Source organism: Nicotiana sylvestris, chromosome 1, assembly GCF_000393655.2.
Source record: "Nicotiana sylvestris chromosome 1, ASM39365v2, whole genome shotgun sequence".
Lineage (NCBI taxonomy): Eukaryota > Viridiplantae > Streptophyta > Magnoliopsida > Solanales > Solanaceae > Nicotiana > Nicotiana sylvestris.
Window position 1 is genome coordinate 130,103,903 of NC_091057.1, and position 26,259 is coordinate 130,130,161.

Consider the following 26,259-nt stretch of genomic DNA (forward strand, 5'->3'; position numbering starts at 1 on the left):
AACTCAAGATATGAATTCTTTGATGGGAGTGCGCATAGCTGAGAAACGAGTTAGGCAGACATCTAGATCAATTCCAAGAAATTGCTGCGGCCAATCTAGAAGGAATGTTTCTGTATTATTTTGAAAATTTTCTTATATCTGAGACTTTGTTTTAGTGGTGCAGACGACTCATGATTTTGACATTCCTAGCCTAAGATATGTTTTTCTTTATCTAGAGTGTGCAGATTTGTAAATCGAGTGCGGCAAATATCTGTAGTAACTTCAAATTATTATGGCAAACATTCTAAAGGGTTTTTTATTGTGGTATTTTTAGATAGTTTGAGTTTCATATTTTCTTTCCAATATAATAGATGGATCGCGATTCTGACACCCGAAGCTCGAGATATAAATTTTTCGACGAGAGTGCACAAACCTGAAAAGCAGCAAGGCAGACATCAGAAGCGATTTCAAAGTAATATTGCGGCCAATCTAAAACGAGTTCTTCCATGATATTTTTATTTGTTGCAAGTCTCGAACTTATCTTTCTGATGGCACATGCATTTGGTGATTTGGACATTCCTAGTTTGAGATATAGATTATTCAAGAAGAGTGCAGATTAGTGGGTCAATTGGAGAAGAGTTCGTTAACGATTTTTTGGTGTTGCAGGACTCGTAATGTTCTTTCCATTGTCATAGATGTCTCATGTTTCTGACACCCGTAGATCGAGATATAAATTTTTCCATAAGAGCGCACAAAGTTGAATAGCAAGTTCAGCAGATAGATGGGTCAATTTCAAAATATTATTGCGGACAATCTACGTGGAATCCTTCCAATATATTTTAATGATTTACTTATCTCTGAGTCTTCTTTTCAGTTGAATAGATGGCTCGCAATTTGGACGTTCCTATTTTTGATATATGTACTTTCAAATGAAAGTATGCAGTGTTGTGAAGTCGAAATGACAGACTTGCGGATCACTTTCAAAGTTTATTCTCACTTGTCCTGATGGAATTTAGCCCTTAATTTTGGATATGTCGCTTTGATGCAAGTTTTGATTCTGTAGAATCAAGAATATTGTAGTTTGGACACTCCTAGGCTGAGATACAATTTTTCAATGAGATCATGCAGTGCTATGGAGTCAAAGTGGCAGATATTTGAGTTCTGATTTAGGAAAAATCGGCTTGTGATTTCATTGTGCCTATGCCAAAGAATGGATATTTTTGTGGAGATGTGCCATGTGTTTGCTCGTCAAGGTTGAAAAGAACTGTTTCAAATAGTGTCAATTTCTCCAGGCCATAAAAATGAGACGCAATATATGCTCGCTTGCAAAGAAGAATATGGTTGCTCCAATTCCAAGCCTCTTCGCGTCAATCTGCAAGGATGAGATGTGCTAGTGCTCACTCATCAAGGATGGAATACAGACTTTGCAAGCTTCTTTCTTACCTAGCCTCAAGGAGGGAATGCTTCATCTAGCCTTATGTGACACATTGCAAGAAGAGGGTGCTTCGTTTACTTCTTCATAAAAATTAAGACTTGAAATTTGCCATGTACATCTTCGACCAACTATAAAAAGAGTATGCTCTCTGTGCTTTACTCGTCAAACAACAAGAATATAATATTCTCCATAAGGCTCTCTTGCCAAGGCTGCAAAAAAAAATAGATGATGGAGACGACAGAGCCCATGATGCTAATTGTATGAACTTCTTGGTTCTATTGGGATCAGTGTCGATTGCACGAAGCTGAACATCGATGCCAACGACATGAAGCTTCAACCCTATCGCGATTGATAAAAGAACTGGAAAGTCAATGTTTCAGATTAGCATGACTGGTACGACGCCAATAGCAAAAGGCTTCCAATGCCATCTAATTTTTAAGGTCAAACAACCGTCTATGTACTCAACATTCACGAGCTTGAAACTGTCCGAGTTGGTATAGCTGCACGATATTCCTAAAACACACTACCAGAAAATCACATTTTTCCGACCGAAAATTTCTGAGTGAGAACTGTTGTCGAAAATTTTTGATCGAAACAGTCGGAAAATTAAAAAAATAGTTACATTTTTATTAAATAACTTCGACCATGTTTCTAACAATAGTGGTCATACAACTTGGCGCTAAAATCTGCAAACCAAATTTTCGACCGAATCTGCCTCTATTTAAAAGTCAAAATTTCATCGTTGACCATGTTTACGACCGAGTCGGTCGCAAAATTTTTAATTTGCGATCGATTCGGTCGAAAACTTTAAACTTATTAAAAATAAATATTAAAGTTTCGACCAAAACGGTCGGAAATCTATTTTTAAAACCCTATGCCTGACCCCTTTCTTTCTTTCTCTTATTTTCTTTTTCTCATTTCTTTTTCTTCAGCAACCCCAGCCAACCCCTGTCCCTCCGTGCCTCTGCCAGCCCCTCCGGTACCCCTCCCCTCTCTCTCCTTCCTCCGTCCATGTCTTTTTATTTTTTACTTAATAAATTTTTCTTTCAATTTTTCAGCGAATCAGCCGTGATTTCACCTTCTCCGACGTGGTCACTTTCTCTTCTCCGGCGTTATTCCAGCTAGGTAATTTATTTGTTAGATTTATTCTTTTGGCTTTGAAGTTTGAGCAAGTTTAAAATTTCATTATTTTACTTGATTCTTTGAGGCAAATTTAAAAATTGATTTGTGGGGTTTGTTTTAATTATTGTCATGAAGATTGTAGTTAATATTTGAGTTCCATTTCTTAAATTTCAGCTTGGTTTGGATCGAACAAGTAAAAAAATTACAAATTCAAGGTTACAATTTTAAATTCAAGGTTAATTCTCTAAGCTTGAAATTGAATTTAGCGTCAATATTTTAATCTTGATTTTACGATTTTGCATTAGTTATTTTTTTTTCTTGTTAAATTTGATTTGACGCACTACAAGTATAGATGATGAGTGCACTTATTTTTTTGTTACACCAAATGTATATAAGTAATTTCTCATGTCTACTTTTTGGTTAGATGACCATTTTAATTCTTTGTTAGAAGGTATTCATATATGTTAACTGAATGGCTCAATCTTTGTTGTCAAATTTAATTACTTCTTGACATGTTTAAAAATAATCTTGATTACCTCAATTGTATAAGAACAAAGTGACAATCTTTCTTAAAATCTATTAGTACGTGTAAATACAACGAGCTAGCTTCTAAAGCAATAAAAATAATAGTTTGGTAGCTTAAGTCAATAGGAAGGTTTTAGTGGTCAAAGCTTCTCTATAATTACACTTGAAATTCAAATGCATCTTATACTAAGGCTAGAAGCGCCACACTTTAGTCTTTTTGTTTTTATTTCTTAAAAAATATTAGCGATATGTACATGAACTTTATGAATATATAACAAGTTATTTTGGTATAGTCAAAGACTTATATTTTAGAATACGGATTAATGTAAGAGTTTGAATGTTAGATGATTTTAATTTAGAAGAATATAGCGTATTAATTAAAGTGCTTTGGGATAATGATAAGTATATTTTAAAAAGAAACCTTTGAAAGAATATAACTTATTAATTAGTTTAAATAAACTAAATTATTTTAAATATCTCAATTCTAATTTCTATTTATGTTAGAGAATTGTAATTTAAATATATATATTAATTAAAGTATGTTGGTAAATAATAAGTAAATTTAAATAAGGAACCTTCAAATTGGTGTAACCTATTATTTACTTTAAATAAACTAAATAATTTTTGATTCCATCCCAGGGCGGGCATGTGTTCATCTTTTGTGCCTCCATCATTGTCACGATCCAAAATCCACTATAGGTCATGATAGTGCCTAATGTCGCCGTCAGGCAAGCCAACGGTGTTTGATCAACTTAATTACTCATTTTTATTACTTTTGAAATCATAATTCATATTAATTAAATAGTATAAAATAAAAATTACAAGGTGAAATAATAATAATTACGTGAACTACCATACTAAACATCCAGTAGGAACCCCCAAAATCGGTGTCACAAGTGCATGAGCATCTACTAGAAGGTACAATAATAACACAACAACTGTCTAGAATACAAGATTGACAAAGAAATGTAAATATTCAGATGGAGGCTCTGTACGCTGCGAATCGTAGCATGGGATGCAGCTCACTGTAAATCCGCGCAATAGCTATGCCTTCGCACCCAAAAGACCACCAGAAATGTATACCTGCACAATAAGTGCAGAAGTGTAGCATGAGTACGTAAATTAATATGTACCCAGTAAGTATCTAGCCTAAACCCGGAAAAGTAGTGACGAGGGATCGACATCAACACTTACTAGTGGCCCAATAAATTATATATACAGTAAGAAGTAAACAAATATGAGGCAGAGTAAATAAACGGTATAAACAAATATAAATACGAGGTATAATCCTCCTTTGAACAATAAACTCAAGCTCTTAATTAGCAGTATATATAAAATGGACCTCGCCAGATAGGTCGTCACAACTCAATTCAGGAAAACACACAGATACATTGGTTTCTTGTCAAATATTACACACGACGCTGCCGAGGCGAACGACCCGATCCCATAAGAGTATTTTATAGAAATTTCACAGCGAACGGCCCGATCCCATAATAATGTATACACCTCCAAAGGTCGAACGACACGAATCATAGATGCATCTATTATACTGCCGAGGTGAACGACCCGCTCCTATAAGAGTGTGGTACATAATCCTGCCAAGGCGAACGGCTTGATCCTATTAGAATAAGAAGCTTTAATGGGTCCTTGACCCCACTCATGAATAAACTTGTGAGTTATGAGTTTTAAGGGAAACAAATTCGATGAAAACACATAGCGTGGGAGAAATTCGTAAGAGAGGTACAATTATTCTGCAGCTAATCATGTAGCTTGTCAAATCTCTACAATAGCAAGTCTATTACTCTATGCAAGCTGAGCCTCAAGTCGTAACGCAAAATAAAGGAATTTAATAGGCAAGCTCAACTCAAATAGTAAAGTTAAAGCATGACGTGAGCCTAAGTTTACCCGGACATAATCAGCAATTCCAACATACGTACGGATACTCGTCACCTCATACATACATAGCTCCCACAATATGTAACACATAAGAATATAATACCTGCAGGGTAAATTCCCCCTCACAAGGTTAGACAGGAGACTTGTCTCGCTTCGAAGTTCTATAATCGGCTCCAATGCCTCTCTAGCACCTCTAATGAAATGCCCATCGATCCGAAACTAGTCAAACAATTATGAAAACCAATAAAAATATGCCCAATCTCATAATTAATTAATTTATAACAATTCCTAACTCTACTCAAAGTCAACAAAGTCAACCCTTAGGTTCACATATCCGAATTCCGAAAATTTTCGAAGATAAACTTTACCGTGACCTCACGAACTCCAATATAAGATTTACTCCTAATTCCATTTCCAAAATCGTGGTTAAAATATAAAAATACTGATTTCTAGGTTTTCTCTTGAAATCCCATAATTTCCACAATTTCTCATGTATTTACAAGCCCAAATTCGTATATTTAACTCAAAACTTGTAGAAATTACGTACCTCATGATTGACGATGAAAATGGAGCTCCACAATCGCTCCAAGGCCGGCTCCCATGGAAGAAACAAAATGAAAATTAGCCAAACCCGCGTACTTAACAGGGTCTTTTGCCCTTCATCGCATCTGCGGATGAAGTTGCGCGCCTGCGAGCTTGCTTCTGCGAGAAAAATCTCGCTCCTGTGAAAGTCCACTACTAGCAGCCCACCGCACCTGCGAAAATTCTTCCGCTCCTATGCAATCGTAGGTGTGACACTGCCTCGTGCATCTGCACATTTCCCGCACCTGCGGCAGTGGCATCGCTTCTGCGCACATGCAGGTGCGTTGCTCTTCTTCACTTCTGCTACCACTCGCCCAGGTCGCCCAAGTCACTTCTTTGAGCTTCATCTCGCTTATGTGAAGCCGCTTCTGCGAAGTCGCTTCTGCAATCAAGGCTTCGTAGAAGCGGTTGCACCAGCAAAACAAAAATTCCAGCAACTTCAACAAGGCTCAAATTGATCCGAACCTCGTCTGAAACCTACCCGAGCCACTTGGGGCCTTAACCAAATATACCAATACGTCCCAAAATATGATACAAACTTAGTCGAAGCCTCAAATCACTCCAAACAACATCAAAATTACAAATCAACGATCAAAACATTTCTTTAAACTTTCAAACTTTGCTGAACGCATCCGAATTATACTTAAACACCCCAGAATGATGCCAAATATTACATACAAGTCACAAATCACGATACGAACATATTCCAAGGATCGGAATCCCAAAAAGACATCGATAACACCAAAGTTCACTTCAAATCAAACATAAGAAATTCTTAAACTTTCAAAATGCCAACTTTCTACAATAAGCGTCGAAATGCTTCCGGACCACCCGATACTCAACCCGAATATATGCCCAAGTATTAAATCATCATACAAACCTATTGAAACCTTCAAACCTTGAGTCTGAGATCATTTACTCAAAAGTCAAACATTGGTCAACTCTCCCAACTTAAAGCTTTCGAATTGAGAATTTTCCTTCCGAAACAATTCTGAATTTCCCAAAATTCAATTTCGACCACACGTACATGTCATAAAACATTATGTGAAGCTACTCGAGGCCTCAAACTGCCGAACGAAGCGCTAGATCTCAAAACGACCGGTCAGATCATTACATTCTCCCCCACTTAAACATACATTTGTTCTCGAACGTGCTAAGAACTGCCCCGGAGTTGCCCCAAAATCATTGTTCAACACCTTGTGCACCTACCCGTGCCACCACAACCCAGTTGAGAACATTAGCTCGAGCCAGACTGTAGGTCCTCGCTTTTATTTAGTCTATACGCCTTAGAACCAAATTCTAACCTCCGAATTTCTCTACAAGACCCAATTCTAACATATGGACACCGTATCAATCCCTAAACGTTGAAATCACACAAGATCATGCACCCATGCTGACATCAAGCAATGCACCGCATAACTGATTTGCCCGTGGCAACCTCTTCCAAGCACTACAGCTGCAAATTCACCGATCAGATGCCCGTAGTATACCCCATAACACATATAAGCTCGGTCTCAATCCTCACAATACTAACGATGAAAGGGATGCGCATGAACTCATAATCACCCGTCAAATCAATAAATCATGGAGTCCTTCACTCAACAAGAGCGCTTGCCTCATTCTGAACTGAATAGTGACATTTTCCCTCTAATATACCTTATATAAATATGAGTGCACTGATTTCAACTCCAATAATCGGGTCTTATCCAGTACAAGCTGCTCAAGCAATAAGCTAACTCAAACACCGCAAAAATCTCATATGACACCATCAATGCGCCAACAAGATATAAACTCGAATGTGATACATAAGGAAAAAATGAACTCTAGAAAGGAACTACCTGTCTCGCGTTAACGAATAAAATGGTCGACCAGGTACTGTGAACCCTCCTCAGAAAATAAGGAAAAAAATACACAAAAATAAATATAGGGAACTGTACTCAACATCTCACTATTGATCCCTACATTATACCGTTGCGGTGTACAACCCCATCCAAACATGACACAGTTGCGGCGTGCAACCCGATCCAAGCAACATACCTATAGTGGCGTGCCACCCAATCCACACATAACAATAAATAAGGAAATAACCATCAAGCCATAATGCTTATACCTACGAAATACCCGAATATCGACCACAAGCATGCCAAGTACAAAAATACAACCATGGGGAGATGGATATCGCCATGCACTACAGAACTCGAGCTCAACTAAGGTGCAATAACGATAAGCTACACAGGACCAGAACACGTGCGAATAATCAAGTCGTCTCATAACACACATGGCATAATAGAGTATTACAGAGAATAGCTGACAATAGGAATAACACCCGACACCCGAAGACTCCTCCATAAGCAGTGCTATGTTGAATGAACACATCTGACCTGATTTGATGTAGAACACACATCCATATTAAGTCTACTAGCGGACCTCAAGCCGATTCTGATCATCCTATACTGGGTCACTAACCTTCCAAGAATCCACAATGACCCTATTCATGACACATAAGAACAACCGCCAAAACCGGAACAAACTCCCACAATCCACAACCAAAGGAATAGAGCACCTCTCAGTCATAACCTCTCCCATTGGTGATAGAACCAAAATCTCCATACATGTTTTAAATCTCTAAATCGAATGACTAACACGTCACACTTATACAATCTTCCCGTAGGATATACTCCCACAACCTTCCACTCTAGGTAGTAAAATTTGAACATAAATGTCCATCGACCATGCTATTTCTATAATACTGGCCAAGCATCCGCATTGCAATACCCAACACTCATACCACAAAATAGGCCATCCTCCGGCTGCCCGAAAATAGTGACAGCATACTCTGAACATTTGAAATCCTCCCCTGCTCCTCCAAGCTCATGACATTCTTATCAACACCTAACCGTAACCTTGCTCCTCAACTTCCAACCTCCATACCGCTCACTGCATTTATAATGACGCTACGCGAGAGTACAGAACTCCTAAACCACCAATAGAATAAACATTTCATCATCTAGAACCCTTTCATTCAAAATACTTCAGAGGAACAATTGCAACATGCAATCGAATTCCCATAACCGCAAAAATACAAACCTCAAGTGTGGTCTACACCACCGTAATCCTTCCTGGATTCCTTTACACATAACAGGCCATCATAATCAAATATCTCCAAATTAATCAAATTACGGTGGCTGTCAAGACCGTACATACAACCACGAATTACATGCATATCTCAACATATCGAAGAAATCGATCATTTCCATAACCATGCTGACTCAACCCATCACTGACTAACCAACTTCTTCCAACTTACTCTTGACTTGCCTTCAAAATAATTATAGCTCCTTTCAAATATATAACAGACCTCAAACAACACTTATCCCGAGTGACCCCAACTCAAGAGACCACGTCATCTCAACATTCGTTCGCCATTTTATACCCTCTTCAGGCACTCAATAGTAACTTCAACTAATACGCCTGAGCTGTTACCATATGAACACTCCCAAAGAAGTAACCGGATGAATTCTTTTCCTCCTACATCACATCCACAAGAAGCATAACTTTGAGTCTTCCCAAAACCTGCACATGAATCGTTAAGGCCAAATATAACACACGTTCATCAAGTTCTTTGCTCAAATGACCCCTGATGTTTTCTTTTCTTAGTTATAAATAATCCACCAATACACCGATAACCAAAAACTGCATAAGCAGACAACCACGCGATTTCAATCATAGACGGTGGGCTCCCCCACTTAGTTTTAAGCTACTATCACATAACGTAGAATCCACAAAGATTCCTCATTCTCAATTACCATGATCTCGCACTGTCAACCTGCCAAATTCCTGTAGTCTCTTGTTAAACTTTTCATGAACATTCCGAATTATCAGCCACAATTTGCATATTCGACCTTTTGTCGGGTAGTAAGTAGAACTCTTCGTAGAAACTTCATCAAAATCATGTAACCGTAAACCTGCTCATTGGAGATAACCCACATGTGGAATTCCATACTGACATCTTCCAACGACGCTGCACTCGGTACAACTACCATGAATTTAGTAAAACCTTCTTGAGCCCATGTTCGTCCACCAGCTATACAAGTTTGTTCATTTCCCAGTGACATCAACTGAAAGTCTAACTCCAAACTTGAAGTCACGTCGTATCACGTAATAACAATCAAGCTCTTACACCCCTAAACACTCCAAGCAAACTTCTTTCCATCATATTCAACCTTCCTCGGCATAGTAGCTAACATTCCAAATAAAATCCGTAGACCTAGTCACTGTCCACCATGATTCCCAAATCACTCTAAGCTTTTCTCAAGGCAAGTGGCTTTCCTACCACAGAATCCATATACTACTCTGCCACTCCCACTTCGGTTAAACCACCTCCTTTAAGAAAATTCTTGACCTCTGCTTTTCATACTTAACCTGCTAACAATTCAACCACCGCGAGACACCTCCCACCATGTCCTTCCTCATCCTTCACTGCCCAAATGTTTCCTTAAATCAAATCCATCTCTGTAGAACCTAAACTAATAAGTTACTACCAATTCTAAGCCTCCTTAGAGATCATCTTTCTCGGTCCATCAACATTAGAAATGCCGATTTGATTCTAAAACCGCTACATACCTCTATCTCTAATAATTGCTTCTTAGGCACTATTTCACAATAACCTGCCCTGAAGGCAAATCAAAGAAGACCATAACGCCCATAGGCCTCAATGCGTTTAAATAAGGACGACGACACCATATCCCAAATAAGAATTTCACCACACTCGAATATATTAAGTCTTGTTACTCCCTCAACCAAAGCATGAACATACATAGTCCGATTGCCTTTCCTCCGCTGGAGTTAAATGCCTAACCTCTCAACCACGCACTGAGAAATATTCCTTTTGAGTCATTCACTACCTCGACACATAAACAAGCACCCTACCATTGCACCAACTATGTGCGATAACAATGCATGAACATCATAATAATCTGTGCATATCCTCAAAACCATAGAAAATATAGATACCGAGCTGAAACGACAGAATTATCCTTCCGCAAGACAACGATAATATCCTGCCCGAATACGTAGGGAAAACCACATGCACCACGTCTACAGTACCGCTACACTCCTCTTTGCGCAATTGATAACAAGCACTCCACGTTGCATAAGATTGAGTAGGAAGGAAATAAAGGCATAAGCCTCAAAGGAATCAAATCACACGTGAGGAATCAAGAAGGGAAGTGCTCCTAATAGTCTTGTATCCACTCGAAGATAAGTACAGACGTCTCCATACCGATTTGCAAGACTCTACTAGACTTGCTCATGACTTGTGAGACCTAATTGAACCTAATGCTCTAATACCAAGTTGTCATGACACAAAATCCACTATAGGTTGTAATGGCGCCTAACGCCGCCCTCAGGCAAGCCAATAGTGATTGATCAACTTAATTACTCATTTTTATTACTTCTGAACATAATTACTATTAATTAAATAGTATAAATAATTACAGGGTTGAAATAACAATAATTATGTGAACTACCATACTAAACATCCAGTAGGAACACCCAAATTCCGGTGTCACAAGTGTATGAGCATCTACTAGAAGGTACAATAATAATACAACAGCTGTCTAGAATACAAAATTGATTGAGAAATGTAAATAATTCAAATAGAGACTCTGTACATTGCGGATCGTAGCATGGGATGTAGCTGACCGTAAGTCCCCACAATAGATGTGCCTTCGTGCCCGAAAGACCACCAGGAATGTGCACTTACACTATAAGTGCGGAAGTGTAGCATGAGTACGTAAATTAACGTGTACCCAATAAGTATCTAGCCTAACCCCAGAGAAGTAGTGACGAGGGTCGACATCGATAATTACTAGTGGTCCAATAAATCATATACAATAAGAAGTAAACAAACATGAGGCAAAATAAATAAACAGTATAAACAAATATAAATACGAGGTAAAATCTCCTCTTGATAATAAACTCAAGCTCTCAATTAGAGGTTACCTTCTCAACTAGAGTATATAGAAATTGGACCTCGCCAGATAGGTCGTCACAACTCAAAATAGGAAAACACACGGATATGTTGGTTTCTTGTCAAATATTATGGAAAACACTGCCGAGGCTAACGACCCGATCTCATAAGAGTATTTTATAAAAATACTGTGCCGAACGGCCTGATCCCATAAATGTGTACACTGCTGAGAGTCGAATGACATGAACAATTGATGCATCTATTATACTGTTGACGCGAGCAGCCGAACCATAGATGCATCTATTATACTCCCAAAGTGAACGACCCGCTCCCATAAGAGTGTGGTACATAATTTTACCGAGGCGAATGTCCTGATGCCATTAGAAGCTTTAATGGGTCCTTGACCCCACTCATGAATAAACGTGTCAATTATGAGTTTTAAGGAAAAACTGAAAAACTTTTCAATGAAAACGCATAGCGCGGGAGAAATTCATAAGAGAAGCACAATTATTCCGCCGCTAATCATATATCTCCTCAAATATCTACAATAGAAAGTCTATCACTTTACGCAAGCCTAGCCTCAAGTCATAACGTAAAATAAAGGAATTTAATAGTAAAGGTCAACTCAAATAGTATAGTTAAAACATGGAGTGAACCTAAGTCTATACGGACATAATCAGGAATTCCAGCATTTACACGGACACTCATTACCTCATACGTGCGTAGCTCCTACAACATGTAACACATAAGAATATAACACATACGGGGTAAATTACCCCTTACAAGGTTAGACATGAGACTTACCTCGCTCCGAAGTTCCACAACTGACTCCAACGCCTCTCTAGCACCTCAAACGAGATGCCCATCAATCCGAAACTAGTCAAACAATCATGAAAACCAATAAAAATATGCGCTAACCTCATAATTAATTAATTTATAACAATTTTCAACTCCGCTCGGAGGGTCAACATAGTCAACCTTCGGGCTCACCTGTCCGAATTCCGAAATATTTCGAAGATAAACTTTATCCAAGATCTCACGAACTCAAATATATGATTTACTCCTAATTCCATTTCCAAAATCGTGGTTAAAATCCAAAAATACCAATTTCTAGGTTTTCTCTTGAAATCGCACAAATTCAACAATTTTTCATGTATTTACAAGCCCAAATTCGTATATTTATCTCACAACTTATATAAATTACTTACCTCATGATAGACGATGAAAATGGCGCTCCAAAATCGAACCAAGGCCGGCTCTCATGGAAGAAACCAAATGAAAATGAGCCAAACCCACATACTTAACAAGGCCCTCTGCCTAGTGATTATTGCACCTGTGGACGAAGTTGCGCGCCAGTGATCTTGCTTCTACGAGAAAAATCTCACTCCTGCGGAAGTCCACTGCCAGCAGTCCATCACACCTGCAAAAATTCTTCCGCTCCTGTGCAATTGCAGGTGCGACACTGCCTCGCCCATCTGCGCATTTTCCCACACCTATGGCAGTGGCATCGCTTCTGCGCACACACAGGTGCGCTGATCTTCTTCGCTTTTGCAACCACATGCGCAACTCGCCCAAGTCACTTCTGCAACCAAGGCTTCGCAGAAGCAGTTGCACAGCAAAACAAAAATTCTAGCAACTTCAACAAGGCTCAAATCGATCTCAACCTTGTCTGAAACTCATCCGAACCACTCGGGCCTTAACCAAATATACCAACATGTCTCAAAATACAAAACAAACTTTATTGAATCCTCAAATAACTTTAAGCAACATCAAAACTATGAATCGGCGATCGAAATCTTTATTTAAACTTTCAAACATTCAAACATAGTCGAACACGTTCGAATTATACTTCAACACCCCAGAATGACGCCAAATTTTGCGTGCAAGTTACAAATAACTATACAAATCTATTCCAAGGCTCGGAATCCCAAATGGATATCGATAAAATGAAAGTACACTTCAAACCAAACATAAGAAATTCTTAAATCTTCAAAATGCCAACTTTCTACAATAAGCGCCAAAATTCTTCTGGTCGGTCAAAATGATCGGTCGGGTAGTTACAATCATCGTCCATTCCATTATTAATATGTGAGGATTTTGACTACTTATTAGCACCTTTTTACTTTCGTTTTAGTCCAAAAGTGTTTAATTGTATTCCCGAAAATTGATGAAATATGCTTAATTGCAGGAGTATTGGAAAATGAGCCACAAAGATGAAATCCAACTCAAAAAGGAGTGATCTGAACTCAAGGACAAAAATCAGGCGGACAGGCCTAAGTGCGGACCACAAATTTCCATCTACGGCCGCAGAATGTGAAGGAAGTCTGTCAGAGCCCAAGTGCAATGTGCAGACCGTACAATTATTATATGATCGCAGGAGTTACTCAAAAGAAGAAGTTCAGAGAGTGTGCATATGAATTTCAAAGAAAGTGTGGACCGCACAATTACTGTGCGACCGCAAAAGTCATCCACGCGGCCGTACTTAGAATATTACGGTCTGCAGAAGGGCCCTATGCGGCCGCAACAGGATTTGTGCGAACCGTAGAACTTGAAATATGTGGCCGTATTTTAGAATTGTGCGGCCCAAGATCCAACTCCTGCAAGACTGAAGAAAAAGTGAGGACCGGACATGGAATTGTGCGGCCGCAGAACCTCCGAAAGGGCATTTTTGTCCGAAAATCCTAGCTGTGTATAAATAGACTAGTTTCACGAAATTAGGTCAAGTTTTGTATATTGGAACTCCTATAGCCATTTTTTCTCACTGCTTTAGGCAACTTTAGCTTACTTTGGTGATTTAAAACTAATTTTTTTTTCTTTTAATCTTTCAATATGAGTTTTATAATTTCTTTCTTCCTTGTTTTCTTCTATACCCATTATGAGTAGCTAGATTTTTAACTAGGGTTATGACCCAACCCTAGTATGTAAACCTAATGGGTGTTTGATTTATGTCGTGTTTATGGATGAGTAATGATTATTTATCCTTGTTCTTGCTTTTTATTGTAGAATTAATTGTTGCAAATATTAGTTCATGCTTATTTAACTTGGTCTCTACTTGAGAAAGATAGATTTAGTCTAGGAAAACTTGGCTAACAAGAATTTGGGATGAAATCAAGAGATTGATAGTCCCAATTAAAGGGTTGAACCTAGAGAAAGTAAAACCCGACTTGAGCATTTTATCAACTGTTTTGTTCAATACCCATTTGGACTTGAGAAAGCCAAATTGGGCAAAATCACTCTCTTACCGAGAGGTATTGAGTGTGTAATTGAGTGTTGATAGCTATAATACACTCCAACCAACAAAACAAGCTTTAAAGTTTATAACTCATTAGGCAAACATCTAGGCGAAGGTCATAGTCCTAAGCCTTTTATATTATTTGAAAACAACAACAAAAACACAATTTTTCAGTTTCAATTATTGGTATTACAATCTTAGTTTAAGTTAGACCTACAAATAACCAAATCTAAGATAGTTCAAACTAAGGGTGTCTAACGGGTCGGGTTTAACCGTAACCGGACCGGCCTAGACCGGTTAAAACCATAATCGGCATGGACCGGTACAAGGGGGCCGGGTGGGGCTGGGTTAAAGGGGTAGGGGTTTGGCCCGTTCACCTATTTTCAACCGGTTACCCGGATCGGTAAAATCCGGTCAACAGAAATACTATAGAACCGGTTAAACTAGCTTGGACCGGACCGGTCCAGATCGGTTAACGGCTAGTTTCTTTTTTTTTAAAAATTGTTGATTGGCTTATTTGATTACCGTTGGCAATGGTCACCTGCCAAGGAGTCGTTGCCCAACGGCTGATTTGCATAATTAGCCCTTTCTTGGGTTTTTTTTTAAAAACATTAACACTTTTTGTAAAACTATAAATACACCCCCCTTCTTCATTTCGTCACTCATCTCTCATTTCTCAATCTCAATTTTCAATTCAAGTTAAATCATGCCCCATACTTCTAGAGTGCGCTCATATGTTTGGGAACACTTTGAGGTGGTAGAAGAAAATAAAGAAGTGCACAAAGTAAAGTGCAAGAACTGTGGTCGAGTCTTAAATCTTCGACCAAAGTGTGGCACAGGATGTTTAAGGAGGCATATGAAGAGTTGTCTTGAGCGTCCTCCATAAATTCGTATTTAAGTTGATTTGAGACAATTTGTGTTATTTTAAAATTATTAGACGTATTTATGCTTAATGTTTTAGTTTGTTAGATTAATTTAAAGTATTATTATGCATGAAGATTTAGTTTTACTCTTTTTTCGTTAATTTACTTGTTAAATGCAAACTTCAATTTGTAATTTTGAAATAAATGTAGCACTTGCAATTTATAAGTGCAATTTTTTCTCATCTTCATTTTATTCTTTATATTTTTACTTTATATTAATATAACTTACAATAGTTATACAAAATACAAAAAAAAAATAAAAAATTACACTAACCCGGCCCGGCCTCGCCCCTTGTACCCGTAACCCTTATGGATCATTTTTTACCTAGATGAACCTGAACCCGTTAAACCTGGTAAGCCCCAACCCGTAACCGTCACGGACTCCAACCCATAACCGGCCCGGACCCCAACCGTATGGTTACTAATGTTTCCTACCCAGCACTGCCCGGCCCATCTATTAGACAACCTTAGTTCAAACTCATTCACCATAATATATACTCCTAAATCCCATTCTTATAGCTCCCTACGAAATTCGACACTGAGTCTTAGTTGGGTATTACTATTGCGTCGACCATTTCATAACTTTGAATAGAGGTGTGACTTCAACGAGATCAATTTTTGGCGCCGTTGCAGGGGAGCTAAAATGGATTTTTTATATATATGGTTTTGTGTATGAATTGCCTTCTTTTCCTTCCGTGTTACTAATATTTTTGGTGAAACAATTGTAGGTGAACAATGACTCTCAACAACAATGATCCTCTTGGAAACATGACTATAGGGGATGTGGATATGGAAGATGACCAAGTTGAAGAGGTTCCTCTTGAACCTCAAGAAAATAGATGAGGTCGACTGCCTCAAGATAATGTTCTCGTTCCACCCCCACCTCCAGAAAGAGCAGCTCCATACCAGGTGTTGCCGAATGAAGGATATGCAAGTGCCATAGTCATGCCCACATTAAGGCGGGAAACTTTTAAATCACAAATGTTATGCTCACATTGTTAGAGCAACGGGGATTCTTCACCGGGGCTCCAAATCAAAATGCGTACAAACAATTGAAGGGGTTTGTGGACACTTGCTGGGGGAGTAAACAGACAAATGTCTCTGAGGATGTTTTACAGTTGAGGCTATTTCCTTTCTCTTTATGGGGGAAGGCCTTGGATTGGTTAGAAAGATTGCCAAACCATTATATCCATACATGGGATGAATTGGTGGAGAACTTATTTCCAAGTTCTTTTCTCACGGGCATATGGCGACTCTTAGAGACGAGATTCTAACATTCAAACAAGAACCCAATGAGCCTTTACATGATATATGGGAGAGGTACCGAACTATAGTGAAAGAGTGCCCAAACAATGACATGACGGAAGCTATGATTCAACAAACGTTTTATAAGGGTATTAATACTGCCAATCAATGCATGGTCAACCAACTTGCAGGTGGAAATTTCATGTAGGGATGGCAATGGGATGGGACGGGGCGGGTGTGGGGCGGGTTTGGCAAAACCAACAAAAATTCCTGCCCCGCTTAAAAAGAAAGAATTGATTAAGTGGAGTTGAATTCTCCGAACAACTTTACTTGCAGTAAATGTGAATTGATTACAAAACAAACAATCTATTTACCATGAAAATGGTGATAACAATTAAATTTGATTTAGTGGTTCTAAAAGTACGTGATCTATTTTTATGCTAGTTGTTAGGCAGTTGATGCTATATGAAAGACTTATAAACGAAATAAGAGCTTAAGAATGAGGTATTAATCAAACCAAATCGCTGTCAATCCGGGTCTCGAGCTTGCCTATTCGAGGGCTTCGGGGTCGAGTATGAAGCTTGGTTGGGAGCTATCGAAGGCGGTCGATGGGGGATAACAATTATAAAAAAATCAAAGGCGGCTCTTTATGGCCAATAATAAACAATAAATAGAACACAATAAATACGAGCAATAAATGAAGTAATAAGATCAAGAGAATATATTAGAGAGCAGAGAGAATGTTCTTGTGTATTTAGTATGGAGCAACAGAACCTTACAAAATGACAAGGTTTCCCTTTATATATGAGGGGAAATCCCAACATAGTACAAATACATTAATTACAAAGATATGGGTTGGTACAACCATTTAATGCCTTGATTTGCTTTTCCTACTAGACCACTAGACTTAGCCAGCTATATGTACGTGCCTTGGGAACTTCACCCTGATCCGCCGAGACCGTTAATTTTATTGCCTCGAGGCCGGTCATTACTCATACTATCTCGAAGTGGAACTGTTGAGAATTCTCGGAGTCGATTACTAGAGACCCTCAAGATGCCATGAAATCGAGTCGTCGATTTCCGTCATATACACAATGTTTTATTAGTTTTGTTAACAAAGTTTGATCTCTTCAAAGGAAGTTTATAAAAATATTGCTCATTTCCTTGCAATGCTTCAGTTATCCAACCTAGAATGTGTTGAAATAAAAGGAAAATTACTTTTTTTTAATAGAATAATGTTCTAAGTATCAGTAAAAATAGAAATTGCAACGAGAAGAATAATAGAAAAGGGAATTCACGAGTCAAAATTGGTAATCGGGAAACTCTCAAAATAAATGGGTTACTATCATTACCTATTACTAATACGATATCTTGACTTATGTAATATTGTTTCGGTGAAACTTATGCAAATTGGTTAATTATAAATCAAAATTGTATTTATGCTAGTGAAGAAGAATGTGAAATTGTAGTTGAAATTATTGCTTTGTATCAAAAAAGATAAAATTCAAAGTTGCCCCGCATTAAACCCGCAACCCGTCCCGCCCCGCCTTAAAATTTTTAAAAATTGTTTTAACCCGCCCTGCCTTGCCTCGCACATGCATAAGAGTAACCCCCTCCCGCACCACACCGCACCCGCCCTGCCCCGTACCCACCCCGCCCATTGCCATCCCTAATTTCATGACAACGCCATATGCGGAAGCTTGTGAGATTCTAGATGAAATGGTGGATACTTCATCGGCATGGTAAAGTAGAGAAAATGTTCCTCAAGGTGATCCAAATGTGATTCACTTGCATAAAGAATTGCATGACCATGGGCAAGCAATTGCCGAGTTGACCACCACAATGAATCAACTAGCCAAGGCTCAAATTCAACAAGTGCAAGGTCCTAAGCAAGTCAATGCAATGGAGGGAGTTAGTATGATGGTAAACAAAAGAAGGCAAAAGGGTCCACAAGTACAAACTGTATGGAAAATTTTGTGCAAGATGATAGTGAGTTTGATCAAGATGAATCTTACAATGATCAAGAGTCGGAAGTACAATATGTGAAAAACTTCCAAGGGCAAAGAAACAACTCTCAAGGCCCGAATCAACAACAATGGCGACCTCAAGAAAATTAAGGTAATTTGAATTTAAACAACCAAGGTAACTGGAATGGTGGTAACAACCAAGGGAGTTGGAACAATCAAAATAATCAAGGAAATCAAGGAGTGGAAATCCTCAAGGATATTGGGGAGACAACAACCAAGGAGGGTGTAACAATAACCAAGGGGATCAGGGGTCGGGTTTTCAAAGGCCCCTGATCTATCAACAACCGAGCAACCCGCCTCCTTATCATTCCTAAGGTCCGAGTTCTTCCAACTATGAGATGGAACAAATTGAGAGCATGTTCAAACAAATGATGGAGGAGAATGACAACTCTGATGCTCAACTAGCCTCTCACAACACTTCAATTCGCAATTTGGAAGTTCAATTGGGGCAAATCTCACAAGATTTAAACACTAGTACTAAGGGGGAACTACCAAGTGACACGGCGGTGAACCCAAAGGGTGGGAATAACACGGGACATGCCATGTCCGTTACTACAAGGAGTGGAAAAGGTGGGGATGTAACCACCTCAAGTCAAAGGAAAATTGTGGATGATGAGCAAGTGGTACAAGAAGATGAGATCTCGAACAATGAGGTGAAAGCAAATAATGAGTGAGGATTGATATTGATGACAATGTGGATGAGACTCATGAGAAAGGCTCATCTAGGGAGCACATTATTGACATACCGGAATCGATAGTGCCAAAGGCTAAGGCACTAATGCCTAGGTCTTCTCCTCCATATCCTGAAAGGCATGCCAAGCAAAATGGCGAGAACCAATTCAAAAAGTTCATTGACATGATGAAGAGTCTATCTATCAACGTGCCATTAGTTGAGGCCTTGGAGAAAATGCCCGGTTATGCAAAGTTCATGAAGGATTTGGTGGCAAAGAAGAGGTCAATGAATTGTGACACTATAAAGATGACTCATCAAGTGAGTGCAATTGCACACTCAATGGCTCCTAAATTTGAAGATCCCTGCTCTTTCACAATCCCTTGTACCATTGGGAGCTCTGACTTTGCTAAAGCTCTTTGTGATCTTTGGGAAAGTATCAATTTGATGCCTTATTCGATTTTCAAGACTTTGGAAATTGGGCAACCAAGACCCACATCTATGAGATTACAAATGGTGGATTGTACCATGAAGAGACTGTTGGGTATAATTGATGATGTGTTGGTTCGTGTTGATAAATTTATTCTCCCAGTGGATTTTGTTATTCTTGATTGTCAGGTTGACTATGAGGTGTCGATCATTCTTGGGAGACCTTTCTTTGCTACGAGAAAGGCTCTAGTTGATGTTGAAGCCGGAGAACTTACTTTCTGGGTTGGTGATAAGAAATTGGTTTTCCATATGTACAAGTCTATGAGGAAACCCAATAGCAATAAGGTGTGCTCTTTCATAGACTTGGTGACCGATGTGATTATTGATGAAACAAGTGTCGTGGTAAATGTTGATGATACTTTGGAGGTTGTCTGCTCAATTGTGATGATGAAGAAATGGAGGGTTACGTGGAATGTGTGAACGCTTTGAAAAGAATGGGGTCATACACTTATGAGCCCTGCAAATTGTCCTTGGATCTTGGGAATAGAACCACTCCTCCAACAAAGCTTTCAATTGAGGAGCCTCCCTTTTGGAGTTGAAGCCATTGCGTCCACATCTTCAGTATGAATTTCTTGGACCTTTTTCTACTTTACTGGTTATTTTTTCCTCTTGTTTGACTAATGTGCAGGTAGATTCCACTGTGGCGGTGCTACAAAAAAGGAAGAAGGCTATTGTATGGACTTTGGCGGATATTTAGGGGATAAGCCCCGCATTTTGCATGCACAAGATCAACTTGGAGGAAGGTGACAAACCATCTATTGAACATCAAAGGAGACTCAATGAAGCCATGCAAGAGGTTGTCAAAAAGGAGATCATTAAGTCGTTGGATGTCGGGGTTGTGTACCCCATTTCCGATAGTTCGTGGATTTCTCTGGTTCATTGTGTCCCAAAGAAAGGGGGCATGACGGTGGTCTCTAATGATAAGAATGAGTTGATTCCTACAAGAACGGTGACTGGGTGGAGAGTGTGTATGGATTATCGCAAGCTCAACAAAGTCACAAGGAAGGATCATTTCTCACTTCCCTTTCTAGATCAAATGCTTGATAAATTGGACGGCAGTGTTTTCTATTGTTTCCTTGATGGGTATCCAGCTACAATCAAATTTTTATTGCTCCGGAGGATCAAGAGAAAACTACTTTCACATGTCTTTATGGTACTTTCTCATTCTCGTAGATGGCATTTGGGTTGTGCAATGCACCGGCGACTTTTCAAAGGTGTATGATGGATATCTTCACAGACATGGTGGAGGATTTTCTTGAAGTCTTCATGGATGACTTTTTGGTGGTCGGGAATTCTTTTGATAATTGTCTAGAAAACTTAGATAAAGTGTTGGCAAGATGTAAAGAAACAAATTTGGTGCTCAATTTGGAGAAGTGTCATTTCATGGTTGAGTAAGGCATCGTCCTTGGTCACAAGATCTCAAAGAATGGAATTGAAGTTGACAAGGCAGAGATTGAGGTGATTTCTAAACTTCTACACCAACTTCAGTCAAAGGCGTGCGGAGTTTCTTAGACCACGCGGAATTTTACCCGCAGTTTATCAAGGATTTCTCTAAAGTGATAAACTCGTTGTGCAAGCTTTTGGATAAAGATGCCAAATTTCATTTCAATGATGATTGCATGAGAGCCTTGAGTTGCTCAATCTCAAGTTGACCACCACTCCCGTTATCACCTCTCCAAATTGGAGTGTTCCTTTTGAGCTTATGTATGATGCAGGTGATGTAGCGGTGGGGGCTGTTTTGGGGCAATACATCAACAAGATCTTTCATCCGGTATATTATGAAATCAAGACCATGAATAGTTCCCAAGTCAACTTCACTGTTACAGATAAAGAGCTTCTTGCCATTGTGTTTGCTATTGAAATATTTCACCCGTACTTGATGGGTGCAAAAGTGATTGTTCATACGGATCATGCGGCACTCCATTATCTCATGAGCAAGAAAGATTCTAAATCTTGTTTTATGAGATGGGTACTATTGTTGCAAGAGTTTGATATTGATATGCAAGATCGAAAAGAAAGTGAAAACCAAGTAGCAGACCACTTGTCTCGTTTAGAGGAGGAGGAGAGGACGCATGATGGCCTTGAAATGGGTGCCATGGTTCGCGGATCTAGCTAACTACCTTGTGAGTGGTATCATTCCAGTTGAGTTCTCTTCAAACCAAAGGAAAAAGCACAAACAGTATTATCAAGATTACTATTGGAATGAATCGTGCCTCTTCCAAATTTGTGCGGATGGAGTGATTAGAAGATGTGCACCAGAGGAGGAGCAAAGTTAAATTCTTGGGGCTTGTCACTCTTCACCGTATGGTGGTCACCATGGTGGAGCAAGAATAGTGGGCAAAGTGTTAAGTTGCAATTTTTATTGGCCCACTCTCTACAAGGATGCAAGTGAGCTTGTTAAGCATTGAGATGAATGTCAAAGGGCCGATGGAATCTCAAAGAAAAATGAAATGTCCCTCACCACTATCTTGGAGATTGACATTTTTGATGTGTGGGGTATTGACTTCATGGGTCCATTCATGAGTTCTTGTAGAAACACCTACATCTTGATCGCGGTTGATTATGTGTTCAAATGGCTTGAGGCCATTGCTTTGCCTAACAATGAAGTGAGAAGTGTGGTGGCGTTTTTGAACAAGAACATCTTTACAAGATTTGGTACTCCAAGGGCTATCATAAGTGATGGGGGATCGCATTTTTGCAACAAAGCCTTTGATACCTTACTCTCTAAGTATGGTGTCACTCATAAAGTCATGATCCCCTATCATCCTCAAGCAAGTGTTCAAGTGGAAGTCTCCAACCAAGATATAAAGAGTATTTTGTCCAAAATAGTAAATGCCAACCAAACGGACTGGTCAAAGAAACTCGATGATGCTTTATGGGCTTATAGGACAGCTAACAAAATACCGATTGGAATGTCTCCATACCGGTTGGTGTTCCGGAAAGCTTGCCATCTTCTGGTGGAACTTGAGCACAAGGCCATGTGGGCGTTGAAGAAGTTAAATCTTGAGTGCCATGTTGCCGCCAACTTAAGGGTGGCACAATTAGATGAGCTAGATGAGTTCTAGTACCATGCATATACAAGTTCTTCCTTATACAAGGAGAATATGAAGTACCTCCATGACAAGTACATTCAGAACAAGGAGTTTAAAGAAGGAGATATTGTGTTGTTGTTCAATTCTTGGTTACGGATATTTTCGGGAAAGTTGAAGTCTAAATGGAGTGGCCAATTTGAGGTTGTGAGTGTGACACCCTTTGGAGCATTGGACTTGAAGAATAAAAATGATAAAGTGTTTAGAGTCAATGGTCACCGGGTGAAGCATTATTTGGGAAAAGTTGATAAGGGCCACGTCGTGGTGGTTCTTCATTTCAAGTGATGATGGCAATCTGCGTTATGGAGCGATGTTAAATTAGGCACTTCTTAGGAGGAAACCATGTGTCTTTGTCTTTTTCTTCTTCTTTAGATAGGTCTTGCTTTGGGCTACTTGGTTTTGAAGTGTGTTGCAGGAATGAGTGTGCTTTGCAGGTACTGTGCTAAAAAAATTGGCTAAGTATGAAAAAAGTGTGGGCCTCACATTTATTGTGCGAACCGCACAAATTTGAGTGCCACAACAGAAAGAGATCTGCAGCCGCACAACTAGATGATAAAAAGTGCACACTTTCTGAAGTTTTCCTGTCATAGAAAGGGCCATAGTGCGGCCGCACAAGGAAATGTGCGGTCAGCACCAAAATCTACGGCCGCACTCAAAATTGTGCGGACAGCAGACCTTCAAAAGGAAAGTGTCCATCAGGTAACAGAGTGTGGACCGCACATGAAATTGTGTGGACACACTCGACTCTTGAACCTTAGGCCATCTCGATATATATAAATAGATCTCTTACTTCTACAATGAAAACTTTACATTCTCTGGAATTTAAAGCAAAGGCAAAAATAGTGCACTCATCTGGTTCACGCACATGTCACTCAATTCATCATCTTGATTCTTTCTTAGCTTCACTTCATTAGGTATGTTCAATTCATCTTTAACATTTTTTAATTTTCTTAATTTTGTTTGTAATTAATTTAGTTCTTTTTAGGCCTAATGTCAAATTCATCATCATGTGAGTTATAATTGGTATTGGGTAACTTCTTATTTTCTATGTGGCGGATGGTTACTTGGTTTATCATGATTACTTGCTATTACCTTGTCAAATTTGTGTTTAGAATTAGGAACCCTAAGATCTACTCGTTTTGTGTTTGAATTGTGCGGCTGCTCAAGAAATTGTGTGGTCCACAGATGGATAGTTTAGGGCATGTTGTGTGAATTGATTGTACGGACTGCACTTGAAATTGTGCGGTCCGCAGAAATTGAAACAAAAAAGTGTGTGCCGCCGAATATCGAACAATTCTCAATTGCATTTTTGAAGCTGAATTGTGCGGCTGCATTCAAAATTGTACGGAACGCACTTCAATTGTGCGGTCGCTTTTGAAATTACGCAGTCCACACAAACCCATCTACGACTGTACCCAAAAATGTATGGATCGCACTTCCCCCATCTTGCATACTGTTTTATTTGCAACTTGTGGTACTCTAAATTTGAACTCTAATTGATCCATGTTGCTATGTATTGCAGATAATGGTTAGATCTCGGTGATGAGGTGATACATCCAAAGGCAGGGGTGAACCCTCCCGAGGACGAGATAGGGGTACCATACCACTCTCAGTGCAAAGGGTCATAGCAAAGAAAACAACAGCCGAATATCCCTAGAGCCTGCTGAGTGCAGCTCATATGTCCCGTCTAGGCAAGCATTAGAGGGCAATTAGTGCAAGAACAACCCGATACACAATCACAGCCAAGGCAGCTCTAGGGGAGGTTCCAGCTCAGAGATGAGCCTTCCACCTCAGCTAGCACTTAAGAGGGTTCAACATCGAGACTCACTAGTGGTCAAATAAATCAAGTATAGTAGATAATAAACAAGTGAGGCATGGTAAATAATAAATGTAAGCAAATATATGTACATGATATGATCCTCCTCAGAATGGTAAACACAAGCTCTCAATTATCAGATACCTCTTCAACCAGAGAATATATATAAAATGATCCCTACCAGATAGGCTGCACAACTCAAATTGCAAAAACTCACAGATATGTTGGCTTCTTGTCAAATATTATGCATGATTCTGCCGAGGCGAACGGTCTTGTAATGACCCGGTTGGTTGTTTTGAGAGTTAAAGCCCCGATCTCCTATTAATTGCTTTCCCCATATCTATTTCTGCTATTTTGACTTGCCGGGAGGTTTCGTTTTGGTTTTTAAAGTGTTTTGGGACACTTAGTCCCTAAATGGGAGCTTAAGTCTTAATCTTTGGATGGTAGTCGGAACAGTGTGAAAACGGCTCTAAAATGGAGTTCTATCAATTCTATTAGCTCCGTTGGGTGATTTTGGGCTTAGGGGCACGTCCGGATAGTGTTTTTAAGCTTCGTAACTCATTTAGGCTTGAAAGACGAAAGTCAAATTTTTGGAGTTTTGGGCTGGTAGTGGAATTTTTGATATCGGGGTCAGAATCTGATCCCAGAAGTTGGAATAGGTCCGTATTGTTGAATATAACTTGTGTGCAAAATTTGGGGTAAATCGGACATGGTTTGGTTGGTTTTGACATCGGTTGTCGAATTTGGATGTTTTAAGTTCATTAGATTTGGATTGGAGGATGAATTGTATTTTACTGTTTTTTATGTGATTTGAGGGCTCGACTAAGTTCGTATGGTGTTTTAGGAATGCTTGGTATGTTTGGTTGAGGTCCCGGGTCCTTGGGTGTGTTTCGGATTCTCAGCGGGTTTAAAATTGGACTTAGGCCATCGCTGAAGATTTTCTGACGCTAGTGTAATTGCATATGCGGAGAGGCCACTGATGGTACGAGCCCGCAGAAGCGAGACTTGAATCTCAGAAGCAGAATTTGGTAGCCCAGGCCGGGTTCGCAGGTGCGAGGTTATTTCCGTATCTGCGATGCCCGTAGATACGAGGGAGGAACCGCAGATGCGGTGAAGGACCGTAGGAGCAGGCACGCAGCTGCGGCCCATTACTCACAGAAGCAGGACTTGAGGACTTAAGTGAATTCTGCACCTGCAATGGAACTCCCGTAGGAGGAAGGGTCCGCAGGTGCAAAGAAGGGTCCGCATGTGCGGTTTG

The 26,259-nt window shown here is 39.4% G+C and overlaps 1 protein-coding gene across 1 annotated transcript; it reads left to right on the forward strand.

Annotated features, from left to right (window-relative positions):
- Positions 1 to 19,715: 19,715 nt before the first annotated feature.
- LOC138874535 (uncharacterized) lies at positions 19,716 to 20,516 on the forward strand. The gene has a single exon (XM_070153136.1). It carries the CDS (start codon positions 19,716 to 19,718, stop codon positions 20,514 to 20,516), a length of 801 nt encoding a protein of 266 aa, XP_070009237.1.
- Positions 20,517 to 26,259: the final 5,743 nt, after the last annotated feature.